The sequence below is a fragment of the Pseudophryne corroboree genome, chromosome 4, assembly GCF_028390025.1.
Source record: "Pseudophryne corroboree isolate aPseCor3 chromosome 4, aPseCor3.hap2, whole genome shotgun sequence".
Lineage (NCBI taxonomy): Eukaryota > Metazoa > Chordata > Amphibia > Anura > Myobatrachidae > Pseudophryne > Pseudophryne corroboree.
In genome coordinates, this window is record NC_086447.1 from 863,991,925 (window position 1) to 864,016,426 (window position 24,502).

The 24,502-nt window shown below is 49.4% G+C and overlaps 1 protein-coding gene across 1 annotated transcript in view; it reads right to left on the reverse strand.

Moving 5' to 3' along the window:
- The window catches only part of MSH2 (mutS homolog 2), a 430,334-nt gene extending 406,245 nt beyond the window's left edge, over positions 1-24,089 (reverse strand). The window contains exons 1-3 of the mRNA XM_063918702.1: positions 23,796-24,089; positions 19,573-19,727; positions 1,420-1,698 (exon numbers count right to left, since the gene is read on the reverse strand). Coding sequence (XP_063774772.1) covers positions 1,420-1,698; positions 19,573-19,727; positions 23,796-24,003 — 642 coding nt within the window. The 5' untranslated portion in view covers positions 24,004-24,089. The remainder of the gene's footprint in view (positions 1-1,419; positions 1,699-19,572; positions 19,728-23,795) is intronic.
- Positions 24,090-24,502: the final 413 nt, after the last annotated feature.

The window sequence follows — 24,502 nt, forward strand, 5'->3', positions numbered from 1 at the left end:
ATCCAGGAGAAACAGGGCTCCTGTGGGACAAGGCTCTTTGTACCGCCCTTTAATGCAAAGATGGAGGCCAAATTTTCCCCTGATCTCTAACGAATGCTAAAAGCCTGGAGCAAGAACTGAGCCCTGAACACTTAAGCGAATACCAAGAATAAAAAGATATCTGTGTATGCTATTAAATGTTCCTGGAGTTTAGCAGAACTGAAGATGAGATAAAGTGGTGACTTCCAGTCAGTAATCCCAAGGGCAAAGCAGTCAGAACTTCTAAGCGGCAAGCTGCTGCCAACGGCATGGTATCATGACGCAAGCTGATCGCATGTCAGTAGAAAATGTAATAGCCCATTTCATATCACCATTGTCAAAATATAAATAGACTGCATTAATTGTCAATTTGACAATTACAAGCAATGACGACATTTTGCAAAATATAATTGTCGTGGGCACGTCAAATGCTGTCATAACGGAAACGATTATTTTAGAAGATACTGAAAAAAAAGCTTGCAATCCGTTACAGTATCTTAAAAGTGAAAATTCCAAAAAAAAAAAAAAGACCTTTGTACAGTAATAGCACTTTTTTTTTTTTTTTTCATTTTACATAACAGCAAGTTAAGAAACTTTAGCATGCATCATTTTTCAGTATCCGGTCTGTATATCTACACTAAAAAGGGCTACAGTGAATAGGTCGAACACTAATGATAGACATGCATTAGGTCGACAGTCAAAAGGTCGACATGATAATGTTTAGATTTTCAACTTTTTTATACTTTACCATCCACATGGACTACGATTGAGAATAGTAACCTGTGCCTAATGCAGCGGTGTGTGGCAGAAAAGTGACAAAAATAAAAAAAATTGTGTCTACCTTTTGACACCGTCGACCTTTCCTATGGTCTAATTATTATATGTCGTCCTTTTGACCCTGTCTACCATTAGTGGTAGACCCATTGACTGTAGACCTTTTTGGTGTAGCTCTTAGTAATCCACACCCGCCTGCTATATGCAGGGAAGAAGGCTGTGCACTGCCCATTATTTCCATTTCTCCTTTGTTTCTATAGACTGCTATTAATAATTGATGATTCTTCGGATATTACACAGTTTGATTGCCATATCCCATTATTCTGCTTTCCAGATACGTATTGAAATTAAGATATGTAGCAACACAACTATGAAAAATAAGGAGCAGTGTATTTGTTAGGTTCCTTGTATACAACGTTTACGTTAGGGCAATCTAACGCTTAGCGTTCCGACATAACCATCGTCAGATGTTTCGTCGCAGGTGACCAGGAAAATCTACAATGTTGGACCACTATAATAAGGGGCTGATCTGCACAGCAGCTGATGACTTGGGTTGGAATCCGTGTCAGCACCATGTGCCTATTCACAAGTTTACAATAAGTACTCTAGCAATTCCCATTTCATTACCTGTCTGACTTTCCCCATGTCACCGGCCGCATCTCCCCCCGGCATCACACATTCCTTTGGCCCAATCTGAACGAGTAAAGCTTCCAGATTTGAGAACTGATCATTATCAGGGAATTCACAAACTCCAAGCCGCCGGAACGTTGAATCCACATAACCAACACCAACCACTCTTTGTCCATCAGCACTGACCAACCGGATGCCTGCAACTCCAACTGCAGACGACATGTCATTGTTTCCAAACAGAATCTCCTCGAACTGCGTGAGGTTTCCTGGTGAGGCCTGGAAAGAAAAAAAAAATTGCATGTCAAAGTACGCTTTGCAAAATAACAGTGACAACAAGCAATGTCAGCGTCTAGCTGCAATGCAGCTTAGTAGTGTATTGCCGACCATTTCGGCACCCGTGTGTAGAGTGCATGAGCATCACAGAATGTATAGCAAATTTGCTAAATGATGCATGCAGGCTACATGCCACTAAATGCTAAACACACAAAATTAAGTAAAAGGTCAGAATGGTAGAGGAATCTGGGGAAAAAGACACCAGATAATAAGATTTTACTCACCGGTAAATCTATTTCTCGTAGTCCGTAGTGGATGCTGGGACTCCGTAAGGACCATGGGGATTAGCGGCTCCGCAGGAGACTGGGCACAACTAAAGAAAGCTTTAGGACTACCTGGTGTGCACTGGCTCCTCCCACTAAGACCCTCCTCCAGACCTCGGTTAGGATACTGTGCCCGGAAGAGCTGACACAATAAGGAAGGATTTTGAATCCCGGGTAAGACTCATACCAGCCACACCAATCACACCGTATAACTCGTGATACTATACCCAGTTAACAGTATGAAATATAACTGAGCCTCTCAACAGATGGCTCAACAATAACCCTTTAGTTAGGCAATAACTATAAACAAGTATTGCAGACAATCCGCACTTGGGATGGGCGCCCAGCATCCACTACGGACTACGAGAAATAGATTTACCGGTGAGTAAAATCTTATTTTCTCTGACGTCCTAAGTGGATGCTGGGACTCCGTAAGGACCATGGGGATTATACCAAAGCTCCCAAATGGGCGGGAGAGTGCGGATGACTCTGCAGCACCGAATGAGAGAACTCAAGGTCCTCCTCAGCCAGGGTATCAAATTTGTAGAATTTTGCAAACGTGTTTGCCCCTGACCAAGTAGCTGCTCGGCAAAGTTGTAAAGCCGAGACCCCTCGGGCAGCCGCCCAAGAAGAGCCCACTTTCCTTGTGGAATGGGCTTTTACAGATTTAGGCTGCGGCAGGCCAGCCGCAGAATGCGCAAGCTGAATTGTGCAACAAATCCAGCGAGCAATAGTCTGCTTAGAAGCAAGAGCACCCAGTTTGTTGGGTACATACAGGATAAACAGCGAGTCAGTTTTCTTGACTCCAGCCGTCCTGGAAACATAAATTTTCAAGGCCCTGACTACATCCAGTAACTTGGAGTCCTCCAAGTCCCTAGTAGCCGCAGGCACAATAGGTTGGTTCAAGTGAAAAGCTGATACCACCTTAGGGAGAAACTGGGGACGAGTCCTCAATTCTGCCCTATCCATATGGAAAATCAAATAATAAGAATTTACTTACCGATAATTCTATTTCTCATAGTCCGTAGTGGATGCTGGGGACTCCGAAAGGACCATGGGGAATAGCGGCTCCGCAGGAGACTGGGCACAAAGTAAAAGCTTTAGGACTAGCTGGTGTGCACTGGCTCCTCCCCCCATGACCCTCCTCCAAGCCTCAGTTAGGATACTGTGCCCGGACGAGCGTACACAATAAGGAAGGATTTTGAATCCCGGGTAAGACTCATACCAGCCACACCAATCACACCGTACAACTTGTGATCTGAACCCAGTTAACAGCATTATAACAGAAGGAGCCTCTGAAAAGATGGCTCACAACAACAATAACCCGATTTTTGTAACAATAACTATGTACAAGTAATGCAGACAATCCGCACTTGGGATGGGCGCCCAGCATCCACTACGGACTATGAGAAATAGAATTATCGGTAAGTAAATTCTTATTTTCTCTAACGTCCTAGTGGATGCTGGGGACTCCGAAAGGACCATGGGGATTATACCAAAGCTCCCAAACGGGCGGGAGAGTGCGGATGACTCTGCAGCACCGAATGAGAGAACTCCAGGTCCTCCTCAGCCAGGGTATCAAATTTGTAGAATTTAACAAACGTGTTTGCCCCTGACCAAGTAGCTGCTCGGCAAAGTTGTAAAGCCGAGACCCCTCGGGCAGCCGCCCAAGATGAGCCCACTTTCCGTGTGGAATGGGCTTTTACAGATTTTGACTGTGGCAGGCCTGCCACAGAATGTGCAAGCTGAATTGTACTACAAATCCAACGAGCAATCGTCTGCTTAGAAGCAGGAGCACCCAGCTTGTTGGGTGCATACAGGATAAACAGCGAGTCAGATTTTCTGACTCCAGCCGTCCTGGAAACATATTTTCAGGGCCCTGACTACGTCCAGCAACTTGGAATCCTCCAAGTCCCTAGTAGCCGCAGGCACCACAATAGGTTGGTTTAAGTGAAATGCTGAAACCACCTTAGGGAGAAATTGAGGACGAGTCCTCAATTCTGCCCTGTCCGTATGAAAAATTAGGTAAGGGCTTTTATAGGATAAAGCCGCCAATTCTGATACACGCCTGGCTGAAGCCAGGGCTAACAGCATTACCACTTTCCATGTGAGATATTTCAAGTCCACAGTGGTGAGTGGTTCAAACCAATGTGATTTTAGGAATCCCAACACTACATTGAGATCCCAAGGTGCCACTGGAGGCACAAAAGGAGGCTGTATATGCAGTACTCCCTTGACAAACGTCTGAACTTCAGGAACAGAAGCTAGTTCTTTTTGGAAGAATAATATCGACAGGGCCGAAATTTGAACCTTAATGGACCCTAATTTGAGGCCCATAGACAGTCCTGTTTGCAGGAAATGCAGGAATCGACCCAGTTGAAATTCCTCCGTAGGGGCCTTCCTGGCCTCGCACCACGCAACATATTTACGCCAAATACGGTGATAATGATGTACGGTTACATCCTTCCTGGCTTTGATCAGGGTAGGGATGACTTCATCCGGAATGCCTTTTTCCTTCAGGATCCGGCGTTCAACCGCCATGCCGTCAAACGCAGCCGCGGTAAGTCTTGGAACAGACATGGTCCCTGCTGGAGCAGGTCCTGTCTTAGAGGTAGAGGCCACGGGTCTTCCGTGAGCATCTCTTGAATTTCCGGGTACCAAGTCCTTCTTGGCCAATCCGGAGCCACGAGTATAGTCTTTACTCCTCTCCTTCTTATGATTCTCAGTACATTTGGTATGAGAGGAAGAGGAGGGAACACATACACTGACCGGTACACCCTCGGTGTTACCAGAGCGTCCACAGCTATTGCCTGAGGGTCCCTTGACCTGGAGCAATATCTGTCCAGTTTTTTGTTGAGGCGAGACGCCATCATGTCCACCTTTGGTTTTTCCCAACGGTTTACAATCATGTGGAAGACTTCTGGGTGAAGTCCCCACTCCCCCGGGTGAAGATCGTGTCTGCTGAGGAAGTCTGCTTCCCAGTTGTCCACTCCCGGAATGAACACTGCTGACAGTGCTATCACATGATTTTCCGCCCAGCGAAGAATCCTTGCCACTTCCGTCATTGCCCTCCTGCTTCTTGTGCCGCCCTGTCTGTTTACGTGGGCGACTGCCGTGATGTTGTCCGACTGGATCAATACTGGCTGACCCTGAAGCAGAGGCCTTGCCTGACTTAGGGCATTGTAAATGGCCCTTAGTTCCAGGATATTTATGTGAAGTGACGTTTCCATGCTTGACCACAAGCCCTGGAAATTTTTTCCCTGTGTGACTGCTCCCCAGCCTCTCAGGCTGGCGTCCGTGGTCACCAGGACCCAATCCTGAATGCCGAATCTGCGGCCCTCTAGGAGATGAGCACTCTGTAACCACCACAGGAGAGACACCCTTGTCCTTGGAGACAGGGTTATCCGCTGATGCATTTGAAGATGCGATCCGGACCATTTGTCTAGCAGATCCAACTGAAAAGTTTTTGCGTGGAATCTGACGAATGGAATCGCTTCGTAAGAAGCCACCATCTTTCCCAGGACCCTTGTGCACTGATACCTGGCCTGGTCTTAGGAGTTTCCTGACTAGGTCGGATAACTCCCTGGCTTTCTCTTCCGGGAGAAACACCTTTTTCTGTACTGTGTCCAGAATCATCCCTAGGAACAGCAGACGTGTCGTCGGAATCAGCTGCGATTTTGGAATATTTAGAATCCATCCGTGCTGTCGTAGTACTATTTGAGAAAGTGCTACTCCGACCTCTAACTGTTCCCTGGACCTTGCCCTTATCAGGAGATCGTCCAAGTAAGGGATAATTAAGACGCCTTTTCTTCGAAGAAGAATCATCATTTCGGCCATTACCTTGGTAAAGACCCGGGGTGCCGTGGACAATCCAAACGGCAGCGTCTGAAACTGATGGTGACAGTTCTGTACCACAAACCTGAGGTACCCTTGGTGAGAAGGGCAAATTGGGACATGGAGGTAAGCATCCTTGATGTCCAGAGACACCATGTAGTCCCCTTCTTCCAGGTTCGCTATCACTGCTCTGAGTGACTCCATCTTGAACTTGAAACTTTTTATGTAAGTGTTCAAGGCTTTCAGATTTAAAATGGGTCTCACCGAGCCGTCCGGCTTCGGTACCACAAACAGCGTGGAGTAATACCCCTTTCCCTGTTGTAGGAGGGGTACCTTGATTATCACTTGCTGGGAATACAGCTTGTGAATGGCTTCCAATACCGCCTCCCTGTCGGGGGTAGACGTTGGTAAAGCAGACTTCAGGAACCGGCGAGGGGGAGACGTCTCGAATTCCAATTTGTACCCCTGAGATACTACCTGCAGGATCCAGGGGTCCACTTGCGAGTGAGCCCACTGCGCGCTGAAAATCTTGAGACGGGCCCCCACCGTGCCTGAGTTCGCTTGTAAGGCCCCAGCGTCATGCTGAGGACTTGGCAGAAGCGGGGGAGGGCTTCTGTTCGTGGGAAGAAGCTGTCTGTTGCAGTCTTTTTCCCCTTCCTCTGCCCCGGGGCAGATATGAGTGGCCTTTTGCCCGCTTGCCCTTATGGGGACGAAAGGACTGAGCCTGAAAAGACGGTATCTTTTTCTGCTGCGAGGTGACTTGGGGTAAAAAGGTGGATTTCCCAGCCGTTGCCGTGGCCACCAGGTCCGATAGACCGCCCCCAAATAACTCCTCCCCTTTATACGGCAATACTTCCATATGCCGTTTGGAATCCGCATCCCCTGACCACTGTCGCGTCCATAATCCTCTTCTGGCAGAAATGGACATCGTACTTACTCTTGATGCCAGAGTGCAAATGTCTCTCTGTGCATCTCGCATATATAGGAATGCATCCTTTAAATGCTCTATAGTCAATAATATATTGTCCCTGTCCAGGGTATCAATATTTTCAGTCAGGGAATCCGACCAAGCCACCCCAGCACTGCACATCCAGGCTGAGGCGATGGCTGGTCGCAGTATAACACCAGTATGTGTGTATATACTTTTAAGGATATTTTCCAGCCTCCTATCTGCTGGCTCCTTAAGGGCGGCCGTTTCTGGAGACGGTAACGCCACTTGTTTTGATAAGCGTGTGAGCGCCTTATCTACCCTAGGGGGTGTTTCCCAACGAGCCCTAACCTCTGGTGGGAAGGGATATAGTGCCAATAATTTTTTAGAAATTAGCAGTTTTTTGTCGGGGGTAACCCACGCTTCATCACACACTTCATTCAATTCATCTGATTCAGGAAAAACTACGGGTAGTTTTTTCACACCCCACATAATACCCCTTTTCGTGGTACTTGAAGTATCAGAGATGTGCAAAACCTCCTTCATTGCCGTGATCATGTAACGTGTGGCCCTACTGGAAAATACGTTTGTTTCTTCACCGTCGACACTGGAGTCAGTGTCTGTGTCTGGGTCCGTGTCGACCCACTGAGGTAACGGGCGTTTTATAGCCCCTGACGGTGTTTGAGACGCCTGGACAGGCACTAACTGAGCTGCCGGCTGTCTCATGTCGTCAACAGTTTTCTGTAACGTGCCGACACTGTCACGTAATTCCTTAATTACGGCCATCCATTCAGGTGTCGACTCCCTAGGGGGTGACATCACCATTATAGGCAATTGCTCCGCCTCCACATCATTTTCCTCCTCATACATGTCGACACACACGTACCGACACCCAGCACACACACAGGGAATGCTCTGATAGAGGACAGGACCCCACTTAGCCCTTTGGGGAGACAGAGGGAGAGTTTGCCAGCACACACCAGAGCGCTATATATGTATAGGGACAACCTTACAATAAGTGTCTATCCCTTATAGCTGCTTATATCTGTTATTTCGCCAAATAAGTGCCCCCCTCTCTTTTTTACCCTGTTTCTGTAGTGCAGGATGCAGGGGAGATTCTGGGAGCCTTCCTACCAGCGGAGCTGTGTGGGAAAAATGGCGCTGTGTGCTGAGGAGATAGGCCCCGCCCCCTTCACGGCGGGCTCTTCTCCCGCTTTTTTCTGGAAAACTGGCAGGGGTTAAATACATCCATATAGCCCAGGAGCTATATGTGATGTATTTTTTGCCAAATAAGGTAAATTCATTGCTTCCCAGGGCGCCCCCCCCCCAGCGCCCTGCACCCTCAGTGACCGAAGTGTGAAGTGTGCTGAGAGCAATGGCGCACAGCTGCAGTGCTGTGCGCTACCTTATGAAGACAGGAAAGTCTTCTGCCGCCGATTTATGGACCTCTTCTTGCTTCAGCATCTGTAAGGGGGCCGGCGGCGCGGCTCCGGGACCCATCCATGGCTGGGCCTGTGATCGTCCCTCTGGAGCTAATGTCCAGTAGCCAAGAAGCCCAATCCACTCTGCACGCAGGTGAGTTCGCTTCTTCTCCCCTTAGTCCCACGCTGCAGTGAGCCTGTTGCCAGGAGGACTCACTGAAAATAAAAAAACCTAAGTATACTTTTACTTCTAAGCAGCTCAGGAGAGCCACCTAGATTGCACCCTTCTCGGCCGGGCACAAAGATCTAACTGAGGCTTGGAGGAGGGTCATGGGGGGAGGAGCCAGTGCACACCAGCTAGTCCTAAAGCTTTTACTTTGTGCCCAGTCTCCTGCGGAGCCGCTATTCCCCATGGTCCTTTCGGAGTCCCCAGCATCCACTAGGACGTTAGAGAAAGGGGCTTTTACATGACAAAGCCGCCAATTCTGACACTCGCCTAGCCGAAGCCAAGGCCAAAAGCATGACCACTTTCCACGTGAGATATTTTAAATCCACGGTTTTAAGTGGCTCAAACCAATGTGACTTCAGGAAACCCAACACCACGTTGAGGTCCCACGGTGCCACTGGAGGAACAAAAGGAGGCTGAATATGCAGCACTCCCTTAACAAATGTCTGAACTTCAGGCAGTGAAGCCAGTTCTTTTTGGAAGAAAATCGACAGAGCCGAAATCTGGACCTTAATGGAACCCAGTTTTAGGCCCATAGTCACCCCTGACTGTAGGAAGTGCAGAAATCGACCCAGCTGAAATTCCTCCGTTGGGGCCTTCCTGGCCTCACACCACGCAACATATTTTCGCCATATGCGGTGATAATGTTGTACGGTTACATCTTTTCTAGCTTTAATGAGCGTAGGAATGACTTCCTCCGGAATACCTTTTTCTTTTAGGATCCGGTGTTCAACCGCCATGCCGTCAAACGCATCCGCGGTAAGTCTTGGAACAGACAGGGCCCCTGCAGCAGCAGGTCCTGTCTGAGCGGCAGAGGCCATGGGTCCTCTGAGATCAATTCTTGAAGTTCCGGGTACCAAGCTCTTCTTGACCCATCCGGAACAATGAGTATAGTTCTTACTCCTCTTTTCCTTATTATCCTCAGTACCTTGGGTATGAGAGGAAGAGGGGGGAACACATAAACCGACCGGTACACCCACGGTGTCACTAGAGCGTCCACAGCTATCGCCTGAGGGTCCCTTGACCTGGCGCAATATTTTTCTAGCTTTTTGTTTAGGCGGGACGTCATCATGTCCACCTGTGGCCTTTCCCAACGGTTTACAATCAGTTGGAAGACTTCTGGATGAAGTCCCCACTCTCCCGGGTGGAGGTCGTGCCTGCTGAGGAAGTCTGCTTCCCAGTTGTCCATTCCCGGAATGAACACTGCTGACAGTGCTAATACGTGACTTTCCGCCCATCGGAGAATCCTTGTGGCTTCTGCCATCGCCGTCCTGCTTCTTGTGCCGCCCTGTCGGTTTACATGGGCGACTGCCGTGATGTTGTCTGACTGGATCAGAACCGTCTGGTTTCGAAGCAGGGGTTTTGCCTGACTTAGGGCATTGTAAGTGGCCCTCAGTTCCAGAACATTTATGTGTAGGGAAGTCTCCTGACTTGACCAAAGTCCTTGGAAGTTTCTTCCCTGTGTGACTGCCCCCCAGCCTCGAAGGCTGGCATCCGTGGTCACCAGCACCCAGTCCTGTATGCCGAATCTGCGGCCCTCTTGAAGATGAGCACTTTGCAGCCACCACAGCAGAGATACCCTGGTCCTTGGAGACAGGGTTATCAACCGATGCATCTGAAGATGCGATCCGGACCACTTGTCCAACAGGTCCCACTGAAAAGTTCTGGCATGGAACCTGCCGAATGGAATTGCTTCGTAGGAAGCTATCATCTTTCCCAGGACTCGCGTGCAGTGATGCACCGACACCTGTTTTGGTTTCAGGAGGCCTCTGACTAGAGATGACAGCTCCTTGGCTTTCTCCTCTGGGAGAAACTTTTTTCTGGACTGTGTCCAGAATCATCCCCAGGAACAGTAGACGTGTCGCAGGAACCAGCTGTGACTTTGGAATATTTAGAATCCAACCGTGCTGGTGTAGCACCTCCTGAGATAGTGCTACGCCGACCAACAACTGCTCCCTGGACCTCGCCTTTATCAGGAGATCGTCCAAGTATGGGATAATTAAAACACCCTTCTTTTGAAGGAGTATCATCATTTCGGCCATTACCTTGGTAAATACCCTCGGTGCCGTGGACAGGCCGAACGGCAACGTCTGGAATTGGTAATGACAATCCTGTACCACAAATCTGAGGTACTCCTGGTGAGGATGGTAAATGGGGACATGCAGGTAAGCATCCTTGATGTCCAGTGATACCATGTAATCCCCCTCTTCCGGGCTTGCAATAACCGCCCTGAGCGATTCCATCTTGAACTTGAATTTTTTTATATATGTGTTCAAGGATTTCAAATTTAAAATGGGTCTCACCGAACCGTCCGGTTTCGGTACCACAAACATTGTGGAATAGTAACCCCGTCCTTGTTGAAGTAGGGGCACCTCGACTATCACCTGCTGGGAATACAGCTTGTGAATTGTCTCTATCACAGCCTCCCTGCCTGAGGGAGTTGCTGGCAAGGCAGATTTGAGGAAACGGCGGGGGGGAAATGTCTCGAATTCCAGTCTGTACCCCTGAGATACCACTTGAAGGATCCAGGGATCTACTTGTGAGTGAGCCCACTGATTGCTGAAGTTTTTGAGACGGGCCCCCCACCGTACCTGGCTCCGCCTGTTGAGCCACAGCGTCATGCGGCGGACTTAGAAGAAGAAGCGGGGGAGGACTTTTGTTCCTGGGAACTGGCTGTATGCTGCAGCTTTTTTTTTTTTTTTCCCCTTACCTCTGCCTCTGGGCAGAAAGGACGCGCCTCTACCTCGCCTGCTCTTTTGGGGACGAAAGGACTGTACCTGATAATACGGTGCTTTCTTTGGTTGTGAGGGGACATGTGGTAAAAATGCTGACTTCCCAGCCGTTGCTGTGGACACTAGGTCTGAAAGACCATCCCCGAACAACTCCTCACCCTTATAAGGCAAAACTTCCATGTGCCTTTTAGAATCTGCATCACCTGTCCACTGCCGAGTCCATAACCCTCTCCTGGCAGAAATGGACAGTGCACTTATTTTAGATGCCAGCCGGCAAATATCCCTCTGTGCATCTCATGTATAAGACAGCGTCTTTAATATGCTCTATGTTTAGCAATATAGTGTCCCTGTCTAGGGTGTCAATGTTTTCTGACAGGGAATCTGACCACGCAGCTGCAGCACTGCACATCCATGCTGAAGCAATAGCTGGTCTCAGTATAATACCAGTGTGTGTATATATAGCCTTCAGGAGAGCCTCCTGCTTTCTATCAGCAGGTTCCTTTAGGGCGGCCGTATCCGGAGACGGTAGTGCCACCTTTTTTGATAAGCGTGTAAGCGCTTTATCCACCCTAGGGGGTGTTTCCCAACGTGACCTATCCTCTGGCGGGAAAGGGTACGCCATTAGTAACTTTTTAGAAATTACCAATTTTTTATCTGGGCAAGCCCACGCTACTTCACACACTTCATTTAATTCTTCAGAAGGGGGAAAAACTACTGGTAGTTTTTTCTCTCCACACATAATACCCTTTTTTGTGGTACCTGGGGTCACATCAGAAATGTGTAAAACATTTTTCATTGCCTCAATCATGTAACGAGTGGCCCTATTGGACATTACATTAGTCTCTTCGTCGTCGACACTGATATCCGTATCTTTGTCGACATCTGTGTCTGCCATCTGAGGTAGCGGGCGTTTTAGAGCCCCTGATGGCCTTTGAGACGTCTGGGCAGGCACGAGCTGAGAAGCCGGCTGTCCCGCATTTGGCAAGTCGTCAAATTTTTATGTAAGGAGTCGACACTTTCACGTAATTCCTTCCACAAGTCCATCCACTCAGGTGTCTGCCCCGCAGGGGGTGACAACACATTTATAGGCATCTGCTCCGCCTCCACATAAGCCTCCTCATCAAACATGTCGACACAGCTGTACCGACACACCGCACACACACAGGGAATGCTCTGACAGAAGACAGGACCCCACAAAGCCCTTTGGGGAGACAGAGAGAGAGTATGCCAGCACACACCAGAGCGCTATATAATACAGGGATTAACTAAATTATATCCCCTTATAGCTGCTATATATGTATATTGCGCCTAAATTTAGTGCCCCCCTCTCTTTTTTACCCTTATGTAGTGTAGACTGCAGGGGAGAGCCAGGGAGCTTCCTTCCAGCGGAGCTGTGAGGGAGAAATGGCGCCAGTGTGCTGAGGGAGATAGCTCCGCCCCTTTTTCGCGGACTTCTCCCCGCTTTTTTCAGGAATTCTGGCAAGGGTAATTTATCACATATATAGCCTCTGGTGCTATATATTGTGATGATTTTGCCAGGCAAGGTGTTTATATTGCTTCTCAGGGCATCCCCCCACAGCGCCCTGCACCCATCAGTGATCGCAGTGTGAGGTGTGCATGAGGAGCAATGGCGCACAGCTGCAGTGCTGTGCGCTACCTTGTTGAAGACAGGAGTCTTCTGCCGCCGATTTTCCGGATCACTTCTTGCTTCTGGCTCTGTAAGGGGGCCGGCGGCGCGGCTCCGGGACCGAACATCAAGGCCGGTTCCTGCGGTCGATCCCTCTGGAGCTAATGGTGTCCAGTAGCCTAAGAAGCCCAAGCTACCACCAGTTAGGTAGGTTCGCTTCTTCTCCCCTTAGTCCCTCGCTGCAGTGAGTCTGTTGCCAGCAGATCTCACTGTAAAATAAAAAACCTAAAAATATACTTTCTTTCTAGGACAGGCCTGGCCAACTTGTGGCTCTCCAGATGTTGTGAAACTACACATCCCAGCATGCCCTGCCACAGTGTTAGCATTCCCTAATAGCAAAACTGTGGTAAAGCATGATGGGAATTGTAGTTTTACAACTGCTGGAGAGCCACAGGTTGGCCAGGCCTGTTCTAGGAGCTCAGGAGAGCCCCTAGTGTGCATCCAGCTCAGCCGGGCACAAGAATCTAACTGAGGTCTGGAGGAGGGTCTTGGTGGGAGGAGCCAGTGCACACCAGGTAGTCCTAAAGCTTTCTTTAGTTGTGCCCAGTCTCCTGCGGAGCCGCTAATCCCCATGGTCCTTACGGAGTCCCAGTATCCACTTAGGACTTCAGAGAAAAAAGGTTCAAGGACAAAGTTTATATAATTTTATTACTAATATTATTTATATGGCGCCACAAGGAGTCTGCAGCACCTTACAGAGTACAAAAAACAGAAATCGTATGAACAAAAGACAAAAAAAAACAAAAAAACGAGATTTATGGTAAGAACTTACCTTTGTTAAATCTCTTTCTGCGAAGTACACTGAGCTCCACAAGGATAGACATTGGGGTGTAGAGTAGGATCTTGATCCGAGGCACCAAACAGGCTCAAAGATTTGACTGTTCCCAGAATGCACAGCGCCGCCTCCTCTATAACCCCGCCTCCCTGCACAGGAGCTCAGTTTAGTTAACCAGCCCAATGCAGTAGCAGAAAAAGAGACGACAACGGTTAGTAGCCACATACACCACACTCTCACGACAGGAGAAGTGTCAGCGGCTAATGCCATACCAAACCAAAGAAGCTAAGTGCGTCAGGGTGGGCGCCTTGTGGAGCCCAGTGTACATCGCACAAAAGAGATTTAACAAAGGTAAGTTCTTACCATAAATCTTGTTTTCTGCTGCGGGGTACATTGGGCTCCACAAGGATAGACATTGGGGATGTCCTAAAGCAGTTCCTTACGGGAAGGGACGCACTGTAGCGGGCACAAGAACCCTGTGTCCAAAAAAGCATCCTGGGAAGCGGCAGTATCGAAGGCATAGAACCTTATGAATGTGTTCACAGAGGACCAGGTAGCCGCCTTGCACAATTGTTCAAGGGTCGCACCACGGCGGCCCGCCCAAGAAGGTCCAACAGACCGAGTAGAATGGGCTGTAATGTGAGCAGGAGCCGACCGACCAGCCCTCACATAAGCATGTGCAATTACCAATCTAATCCATCTGGCCAAAGTCTGCTTTTGAGCAGGCCAGCACCGTTTGTGAAATCCAAACAGTACAAAGAGAGAATCAGATTTCCTAATGGAAGCAGTTCTCTTCACATAGATACGGAGAGCCCGTACCACATCCAAAGACCGCTCTTTTGGAGACAGATCAGGAGAAACAAGTGCCGGAACTACAATCTCCTGGTTAAGGTGGAACGAGGAAACCACCTTAGGTAAATATCCGGGACAAGTCCTCAGAACCGCCCGGTCACGGTGAAATATCAGATATGGGCAACTACAGGACAAGGCTCCCAAATCCGACACTCTTCTAGCTGAAGCAATAGCCAGCAGAAACACCACCTTGAGGGAAAGCCACTTAAGATCACCTGAACCAAGAGATTCAAACGGAGACTCTTGTAACGCCTCCAAAACCACGACAAGTCCCAAGGAGCCACAGGCGGGACATACGGAGGTTGGATATGCAACACACCCTGAGTAAAGGTATGCACATCAGGTAAGGTCGCAATTTTTCTCTGAAACCACACCGACAAGGCAGAAATATGAACCTTGAGGGAGGCCAGACGCAGGCCTAAGTCCAAGCCCTGCTGAAGAAAAGCAAACAACTTGGCTATACTAAACTTGGAAGTGTCAGTCGTTAGATGCGCGCCAAACCCTATAGTAAATCCGAGCAGAAGCCGGTATCCGGGCCCGCAACATAGTTTGAATGACCGCCTCTGAAAACCCTTTAGCCCTTAAGACGGAAGCTTCAAGAGCCACGCCGTCAAAGACAGCCGGGCTAGGTCCTGGTAGACACAGGGGCCCTGAACGAGGAGGTCTGGGCGTTGTGGAAGTAGAATTGGACGCTCTGACGATAGGCCTTGCAGGTCTGAGAACCAGTGCCGTCTGAGCCACGCTGGAGCTATGAGAAGCAGAATTCCTTTTTCTTCCTTGAACTTCCGAATTACCCTGGGCAGGAGTGACACCGGAGGGAACACGTACGGCAGCCGAAACCTCCATGGCACCGCCAGCGCATCCACGAATGCTGCTTGAGGATCCCTTGTCCTTGCTCCGAAGACAGGAACCTTGTGATTGTGTCGAAACGCCATCAGATCTACATCTGGAAGACCCCACTTTTTCACTAGGAGTTGAAACACTTCTGGATGGAGGCCCCACTCGCCGGCATGTACGTCCTGACGACTGAGAAAGTCCGCTTCTCAATTCAGGATTCCCGGAATGTAGATTGCCGATATGGCCGGTAAATGACGTTCCGCCCAATGTAGAATCCGTGAGATTTCCTTCATTGCCAAATGGCTTCCAGTGCCGCCTTGATGATTTATGTAAGCCACTGTGGTGGCGTTGTCCGACTGCACTTGAACAGGACGGTTCTGAATTAAATGCTGGGCTAGGTTCAATGCATTGCAGACTGCCCGCAATTCCAGAATGTTGATTGAGAGGAGGGACTCCTCCTTGGTCCACCGACCCTGAAGGGAGTGTTGCTCCAGCACCGCGCCGCAACCTCTTAGACTGGCATCTGTCGTCAACAGGACCCAGTTGGATATCCAGAAGGGACGGCCCCTGCACAATTGTTGGTCCTGGAGCCACCAGAGCAGCGACAGACGGACCTGCGGAGTCAATGAGATCATTTGAGACCTGATCCGGTGAGGCAGGCCGTCCCACTTGGCTAGAATCAGCCTCTGGAGGGGGCGAGAATGGAATTGAGCATACTCCACCATGTCGAATGCTGATACCATGAGGCCTAGCACTTGCATCGCCGAATGTATCGACACTTGCGGACGAGAAAGGAAGCAACGAATCCTGTCCTGAAGTTTCAGGACTTTCTCTTGACACAAGAACAACCTCTGGTTGTGAGTGTCCAATAGTGCTCCCAGATGCACCATGCTCTGTGCAGGGATCAGGGAGGATTTCTTCCAGTTGATGAGCCACCCTTGGGCTTGTAGAAACCGGACCGTCATATCTAGATGACGTAGGAGAAGATCTGGTGAATTTGCCAGGATTAACAAGTCGACCAGATACGGCAGTATCTTGACCCCTTGACGGCGGAGTACCACCGTCATCACCGCCATGACTTTGGTGACGACTCGCGGAGCCGTTGTTAAACCAAAAGGTAACGCCCGAAACTGGTAATGGAGGTTGCAAATAGCAAACCTCAGGTATTGCTGATGTGACGCTGCTATAGGAATATGCAGATAAGCATCCTGTATGTCCAGGGAGACCATGTAGTCCCCAGGTTCCAAGGCCAGAACTATAGAGCGAAGGGTTTCCATACGGAACTTGGAAACCTTCACAAACCTGTTCAATGCCTTGAGGTTGAGAATGGGCCGGGAGGACCCATTCGGTTTCGGGACGAGAAACAGCGGAGAATAGTACCCCCGGCCCCTCTGCGCAAGAGGTACCTGTACTACGACTCCTGTATCCAGGAGGGTCTGTACCACCGAATGCAGAGTGTTTGCCTTTGTCTGGTCCAACGGGACGTCTGTCTGGCAAAATCGATGAGGGGGTCGGTTTTCGAAGGCTATGGCGTAACCTCGAGTGACGACTTCTCGTGCCCAGGCATCTGAAGTGGTCTTCAACCATTCCTGGGTATACCCTAGAAGCCAGCCCCCCACCCTGGGATCCCCCAGGGGGAGGCCCGCCCCGTCATGCGGCAGGCTTATCGGCCTTGGAAGCTGGCGGGCCGCCCAGGTTCTTTTGAGCTTTGGCTTACCAGGTTTGGAAGTGCGGGCCTGCTTATGGTACGCCTGACCTTTTGCTTTACCTGAGGGGCGAAAGGAAGTACCTTTAGCCTTCGACACAGAAGGAGCGGTACTTGGCAGACAGGCAGTTTTGGCAGTAGCCAAGTCAGCCACTATCTTATTTAAGTCCTCCCCAAACAGAATATCTCCCTTGAAAGGGAGTACCTCCAAGGTTTTTCTAGAGTCCAGATCCACAGACCAGGATCTCAGACACAATATCCGGCGAGCCAGGACTGACGTAGTAGAGGCCTTGGCTGCTAGGATACCGGCATCAGAAGCCGCCTCTTTAATAAAGCGAGAAGCTGTGACAACATATGACAAGCATTGTCTAGCATGGTCAGAAGAGATTTCAGCTTCTAACTCCAAGGCCCATGGTTCAATAGCCTCTGCAGCCCATGTTGCTGCAATAGTGGGCCTTTGTGCAGCACCCGTGAGGGTGTAAATCGCTTTAAGACAACCCTCCACACGTTTATCCTTAGGCTCCTTTAGAGACGTGACGGTAGTGACAGGTAGAGCTGAGGAAACCACCATCCTAGCCACATCTGAGTCTACTGGAGGAGGCGTTTCCCAATTCTTAGACAGCTCTGGTGTGAGGGGATAGCGAGCCAGCATCTTCTTTTGAGGCACAAACTTCGTACCCGGGTTTTCCCAGGGTTCCTGACGTATATCCACTAGGTGGTCAGAGTGAGATAAAACTTGTTTAACCACCTTCTGACGCTTGAACCTATCTGGTTTCTTAGGAGGGACGGATGGCTCGGGATCATCCGTAATCTGTAGAATAGCCTCCAAAAGATCAGGAACATCCACATGTAAACTACCCTCCCCATCAGCCGTATCCGAGTCAGAACCTGTGGGGTCAGTGTAAGTGCCGTCTTCATCAGACGAGGTGTCAGTAACAGCAGTGGATTGTGAGGAGACAAGCGCTCGCTTAGAGGACCCTTGGACTTAGGCGAGAGCGATGGTCAGACTTTTTAGTAGTCAGGGACTGGTTCAACTTCTTCAATAGGGCAGATAAATTGTCCGCCCACGGCGGGTTAGCTGCAGGGACCACATACGGTTGTACCGGCATAGGGGGTACCATAGGGGGTGTTAGTTTATTAACTAGCGTATGCAGAAGCGTGGAAAAAGCGGCCCACGGTGGGTCATTATGTACCTCCGTTGCCACAGTCCCACTGAGGGGCAAGGAGCCCCCAGAACCAGAGCCCACAGCTGCTATATTCTCCTCATAAGGATCTGTGTCTTCAGCAACACCGGCAGTGTGTTCAGCCCCAAAACCGTTACCCTCAGAAGCAGACATGATATAACTTGCAGTATCAGGTAACACAGTACAATTTGTCAGCAGCACAATACCTCTATCCCAAACCCCTGCGCAGTGTATTCAGCACCAGCATAGATAAAGGAGAGATATGGTGACTAAATCACAGAGAAAAATACGTAATACAGTATATCTTTGTGAAAATCCTATATTAGATAAAACCTGACGCACCAAGCCCCCTCAGGTTATAGAATATAGGGATAGCAAGTTGAGTGAAACCAGGGCTCGGGAGTGTACAGCGCCGCTGGGGAGAGCTGGAGCTGCAGCAGTGAATGTCTTCTGACATTTACCACCGCTGCTGCCCTTGAAGTCTTCACTTTTTTCTTCAAAAAAAGCTCTTCTTAGGGCTGCTTGGAGCAGCCCCTCTGTTATGTGCCTGCTTACTGCAGCACCAACTACAAAACTGAGCTCCTGTGCAGGGAGGCGGGGTTATAGAGGAGGCAGCGCTGTGCATTCTGGGAACAGTCAAAGCTTTGAGCCTGTTGGTGCCTCTGATCACGATCCTACTCTTCCCCCCCCCCCCCCCCATGTCTATCCTTGTGGAGCCCAGTGTACCCCGCAGCAGAAAAATGATTTACAGCAGGGTGGTCGAACACAAAAGTGTGGTGCTGTTGTTAGCAGCTGCGAGATAATGGCATAAGTGAGGGAAAGAAAAGAACGAGGGATGGAAGCCCTGCTCATGAGAGCTTACAGTCTAAAGGAAATGAAACATTACATCTTAAACAGTGCCAGCTCTTTATACCAATCCACATACCACCAGATTTATCAACTATACAAAACAATGAAATGCAGTATTAAGTCACCCCGACTACAATACTAGTTTTGGGCGCTTAGTAATAGTGCTCAGACTCATCCATCAATGGCTACAATTATTTCCATTAGTGGACTCTCAATAGACATGCTCTTAAAAGAGCTGTAAACATCACACTAACCTTTTTCTTTATTTTAGGTGTTGCGTGCACATATTACTAAGCGCTCTATTTTAATTTAAAGTTATATATAATCTTATTTCTGGAGCAGCTCATTTAACCCTTCCATTTATAGCGCAGATAATTACTATTCACAAATACTGGTTTTGGCCTAACTTGTTGGTATCAAGAGGGAGAACTGTGATATACAGCATTACCCATCACAGGTAAAATGGGCAGGTCTACAAATACAAAGAAATCATTTGATAGCTTTAATGCAATTTTTATCTATACCTTGAAAGCCAGTTGCCAGTCATTGTCCTTTGAGGATTTGCTTCCCGACTTGTTTTTGTACACTTCTACACGATACTGGCGGACAAGCAAAAGGTCCCGCACTACAGACTCAAAGTTCATTTTACTGAGCACCACACTCTCCAGTTTCTTGCTCCCTAAAATATTCAAAAAATATATATATCATTACTCCAGATAGATATCTTAGTAGTCATCAAGCTGAGAGTCCTGCAACTTCCAACACCAAAGACAGAATAAATACATAGGGGTATATTCAATTAAAGTCGGATCCTTCCACACTTCACTATTCAATAGCGGGCCATTTCCACCTGTTTCCCCTCTCATTCCAACCATTTATTTCTCTTATGGGCAAAAATGAATGGTCGAAAATAGCTTGTTTTTCGACAGCAGGGGGGTTTTTCGAATTGTGTGAGTTTCCGATAGGGCAGAAAAAATGCACTTTAATATTGAAGTGTCGGAAAGTGCCATCTTTCCGCCCTGTCAGAACTTCCGACTGTAATTGAATACTCCCCATAGAGGGAGATTAATTAGCCAGGAGCATCAACTAGTTATCGGTGCAAGGGAATCTTGCTCGCGGCCCATAGAGATGGGAAGAAAAAAAAAAAAAAAAACTAGGTTTACCACATCTAACTATCCACTTTGTGCTCAGCCGCACGATGCTGGAACCTCGTGCTTATCTAAATCTTCCCCAATAGATTAATAAACTAAAATTATAAGTCTTAATATATTAATTCTGCGTCATTTAGGAATTATAAGGAAGAACAAACAATGTTAGCCAAGGAAAAAAGTTTTCTCTCATGTTTGACAGCTGTTGGGTGAACCCTGCCTGAGGGCTATAGAAGACAGGACACACGGAAGCAAAATGGCTGATACTGCAAATTTGCCGCTTTTACGCGCTCGGAAATACATACATATTATCAGCATTCAGAATTAGCACTATTTATGCAGCAGAACCCCCCCCCCCCCTCTTCTAAAAGTAGCTTTCACCAAGTCACTGAACATTTGCAACAGCCCTATCATAGGTGCAAGAGATCCATCTGAAATGAGATCATTATCTGCATAACCCACTCTGAATAGCTCACGATGCGGTCTACACAGCCCAAGAGTACTAGATGCGAAGGACCAGGTGCCGACCAGCAGCACCCACACAGCGCATGTGGTGCTATAGTATGCCAAATCTAGAGCCGGCGATAGCTATGCGCGTGACCGCGCATCACTGTCGCCAGCACCCTACATACGGAACGATGTGTGCTTAATTTCTAAGCTATCTGGTCAGATTGCTTCGAAATTAAGTAAATATCGCTCCGTGTGTACCCCCCTTAAGTGTTCTGCGAAAATCTTTACCTTTTAACCTCAATGGAGGAACCCTAAGGAGAGTGATGATAAGCAAGAAGACCTAGGGGACTTCGGAATAGAGTCAGCCTATCCCTGCAAACCTTACATATTATCATACAGCAGGTGGCACTCAGCCTGTCGTCCCAGCTAGTGTTCACTCTAGGCTGTTTTAGCAGGGCGCCGCGCCCTGCCCGTTTTTTAGCAGGCAGAACCCGCCCTGCCCCTTTTGCGGCGCCCTGCTAGAACAGCCGCCCGCTTCCTGCCCTCCTGGCGTGTATAGATGCCGTGCGCATGCGCGCGACATCCATTCACGCATTGGGAGAGGGCTGGGGGAAGTCCAGCACCGACGGAGGTGCTGGGCACGCCCCCAACAGTGACGTCGCCGGCCACAGACGCTCTCTATAGTAGCGTCTGTGGGCCGCACCGCCCCCTAAAATGACGTAGGTGTGGCCACGCCCCCTAATTTGCGTGGCCACGCCCCGTTTCGCCCGCGCGCAAATGTGCCCCCGGAGTCCGGCGCCCTGCCCCTTTTTACTCCTAGAGTGAACACTACCAGCATTTACAGCACTGAGCAGAGCAGCATCAGAGGAGGACGCGGATTATTCTCATCAGCGCCAGTCTTTTGACAACATATATCCGGGGAAGCTCAGAGGTGCGGCCTGACAAAGATTGGCAGCGGCAGACGGAGCCTGTCCTGTTGTCGTAAGTCTAATTAGTTTACAAGGAAGTCCTTCAAAATTAAAGTTTTACATACAGAAATACTTGAGATTCCGTAGCGACGCACAGGTTTTCAGCTAGTGAAATGTAATATATATATATATATATATATATATAGATAGATAGATAGATAGTACATCTTAAAGCCTTGTTCTTCTGCATGTGTAACGAGTGTGATGTGATTTACAATATCCTTTTTATTTCATGGTAATGTCCTTTTTCATTTACTGTACCACAGATAAGTCACAGTTTACTGTTACTGTGTGTATATAACCAGTGCGGTGCTGCAGAATTTTCTACCACATAAAAAAATAAATGAGAAATAAAAATGAGTAATACACAAGTACACTGTATGACACGAGGACTATATTATGGATGGCCATCAGTGGGGTGTCTATGAATGGTTGCCATCGACAATAACCATCAATGGTACACAAACCAACTATGGTGAATCATCGATGGTTTGCACCACTTGATGACCACCACTGAAAGGTGCTGGCTGGTCCACGGTCTAATGAAAAACCGGGGGCAGAACAATGCTCAGTGTCCCTACACCACAAAAAAAAAAAAAAAAAACTATTTTGTCATACCTTTCCATCGATGGAGGGAAACCATCTGGTTCTCCCCATCGATGGCAAAAGTATTCTACATCAGCCATAAACAAACGATGATTTTGAATCATCGATGGTTGATGGCCATCCCTACTCTATATTCAGAACCTAAAGCAGATGGCCTGTGAGTGACACAAGACAGTGTGTCAGTGTTACCCACGCTGTGCTGCTCTGCTGCCTGCCTCTGGACCTCAGTAACCCCTCTACTCCATAGTGAGATAGAGATATATATATTGTTTATTAATTATTAACTTGAAACAGGGGTTAATTTAAGTACAGTACAATCCCAGAATCCCAGGGACAGACACTGACGACACACACCGCGCCTGGCTGCAGAGACAGACACTGACGACACACACCGCGCCTGGCTGCAGGGACAGACACTGACGACACACACCGCGCCTGGCTGCAGGGACAGACACTGACGACACACACCGCGCCAGGCTGCAGGGACAGACACTGACGACACACACCGCGCCAGGCTGCAGGGACAGACACTGACGACACACACCGCGCCAGGCTGCAGGGACAGACACTGACGACACACACCGCGCCAGGCTGCAGGGACAGACACTGACGACACACACCGCGCCAGGCTGCAGGGACAGACACTGACGACACACACCGCGCCAGGCTGCAGGGACAGACACTGACGACACACACCGCGCCAGGCTGCAGGAACAGACACTGACGACACACACCGCGCCAGGCTGCAGGGACAGACACTGACGACACACACCGCGCCAGGCTGCAGGGACAGACACTGACGACACTCACCGCGCCAGGCTGCAGGGACAGACACTGACGACACACACACCGCCAGGCTGCAGGGACAGACACTGACGACACACACACCGCCAGGCTGCAGGGACAGACACTGACGACACACACCGCGCCTGGCTGCAGGGACAGACACTGACGACACACACCGCGCCTGGCTGCAGGGACAGACACTGACGACACACACCGCCAGGCTGCAGGGACAGACACTGACGACACACACCGCCAGGCTGCAGGGACAGACACTGACGACACACACCGCGCCTGGCTGCAGGGACAGACACTGACGACACACACCGCGCCTGGCTGCAGGGACAGACACTGACGACACACACCGCGCCTGGCTGCAGGGACAGACACTGACGACACACACCGCGCCTGGCTGCAGGGACAGACACTGACTACACACACCGCGCCTGGCTGCAGGGACAGACACTGACGACACACACCGCACCTGGCTGCAGGGACAGACACACACACCATGTATGGGGCAGGGACACACACTGAGGGCACAGACTATGGAGCAGGGACAGACACTGAGGGCACATACTGCATATGGGGCAGGGACAGACACTGAGAGCACACACTGCATGTGGGGCAGAAACAGACACAGAGGGCACACACTGCATATGGGGTAGGAACAGACACTGGGGGCACACACTGCATATGGGGCAGGAACAGACACTGAGGGCACACACTGTGCATGGGGCAGGGACAGACTGAGGGCAGGGACTGTATAGGGGATATAGGAGCAGCGAGCACCTGAGCCCAGGTACTTGATGACCCCATTAGTCTTAAAGACCTCCTTAGCGGCGAAGAGCGCGTCCCCGCCGTGCACCGTGTAGTAGTCGTTGCGATCGAACACCCGCACGGTGGTCTCCGGCTTGTCCGGCATGGAGTGGTAGAAGCTGAGGAAGCCGCTCTCCGCCCCGCTGTCCATGGACAGCTTCTCCTTAGGCTGCACAGCCATGCTGGAATCTCCCGCCAACACTGGCACTGACTGACAGCCAGACAGACCGCTGCGTCACCCAGACACCGTACTCATTACGTAGCCGCGCAGCGGAAGGGCAAACTGCGAGCGCTGCTGGGGAACGCTTGATGCTACCGTGGGCGCCATGTTTAATAAGGGCAGTATTTCAGAGCGTAAATGTAGCTGACGTTCCAAAGGGGAGGTTGCCTATAGCAACAAGTGAGATTCTTCCTGTCTTTAGATTGCCTGTACTAGATAAGAGATAGTCTGAATCTGATTGGTTGCTATGGGCAACACCTCCCACTGCCCTCCTTACAAGGTTTGTTTGATAAATCTTGTGCCAGCCAAAAATTCTTTCTATTATATAATCTCCAACTTGGTGGGAAAATAGCAGAAAATAGGATTGTAATTACCTACCGGTAAATCCTTTTCTCGTAGTCCGTAGAGGATACTGGGCGCCCGCACAGTGCTTCGTTTTTCATGCACTGTTACTTTGTTA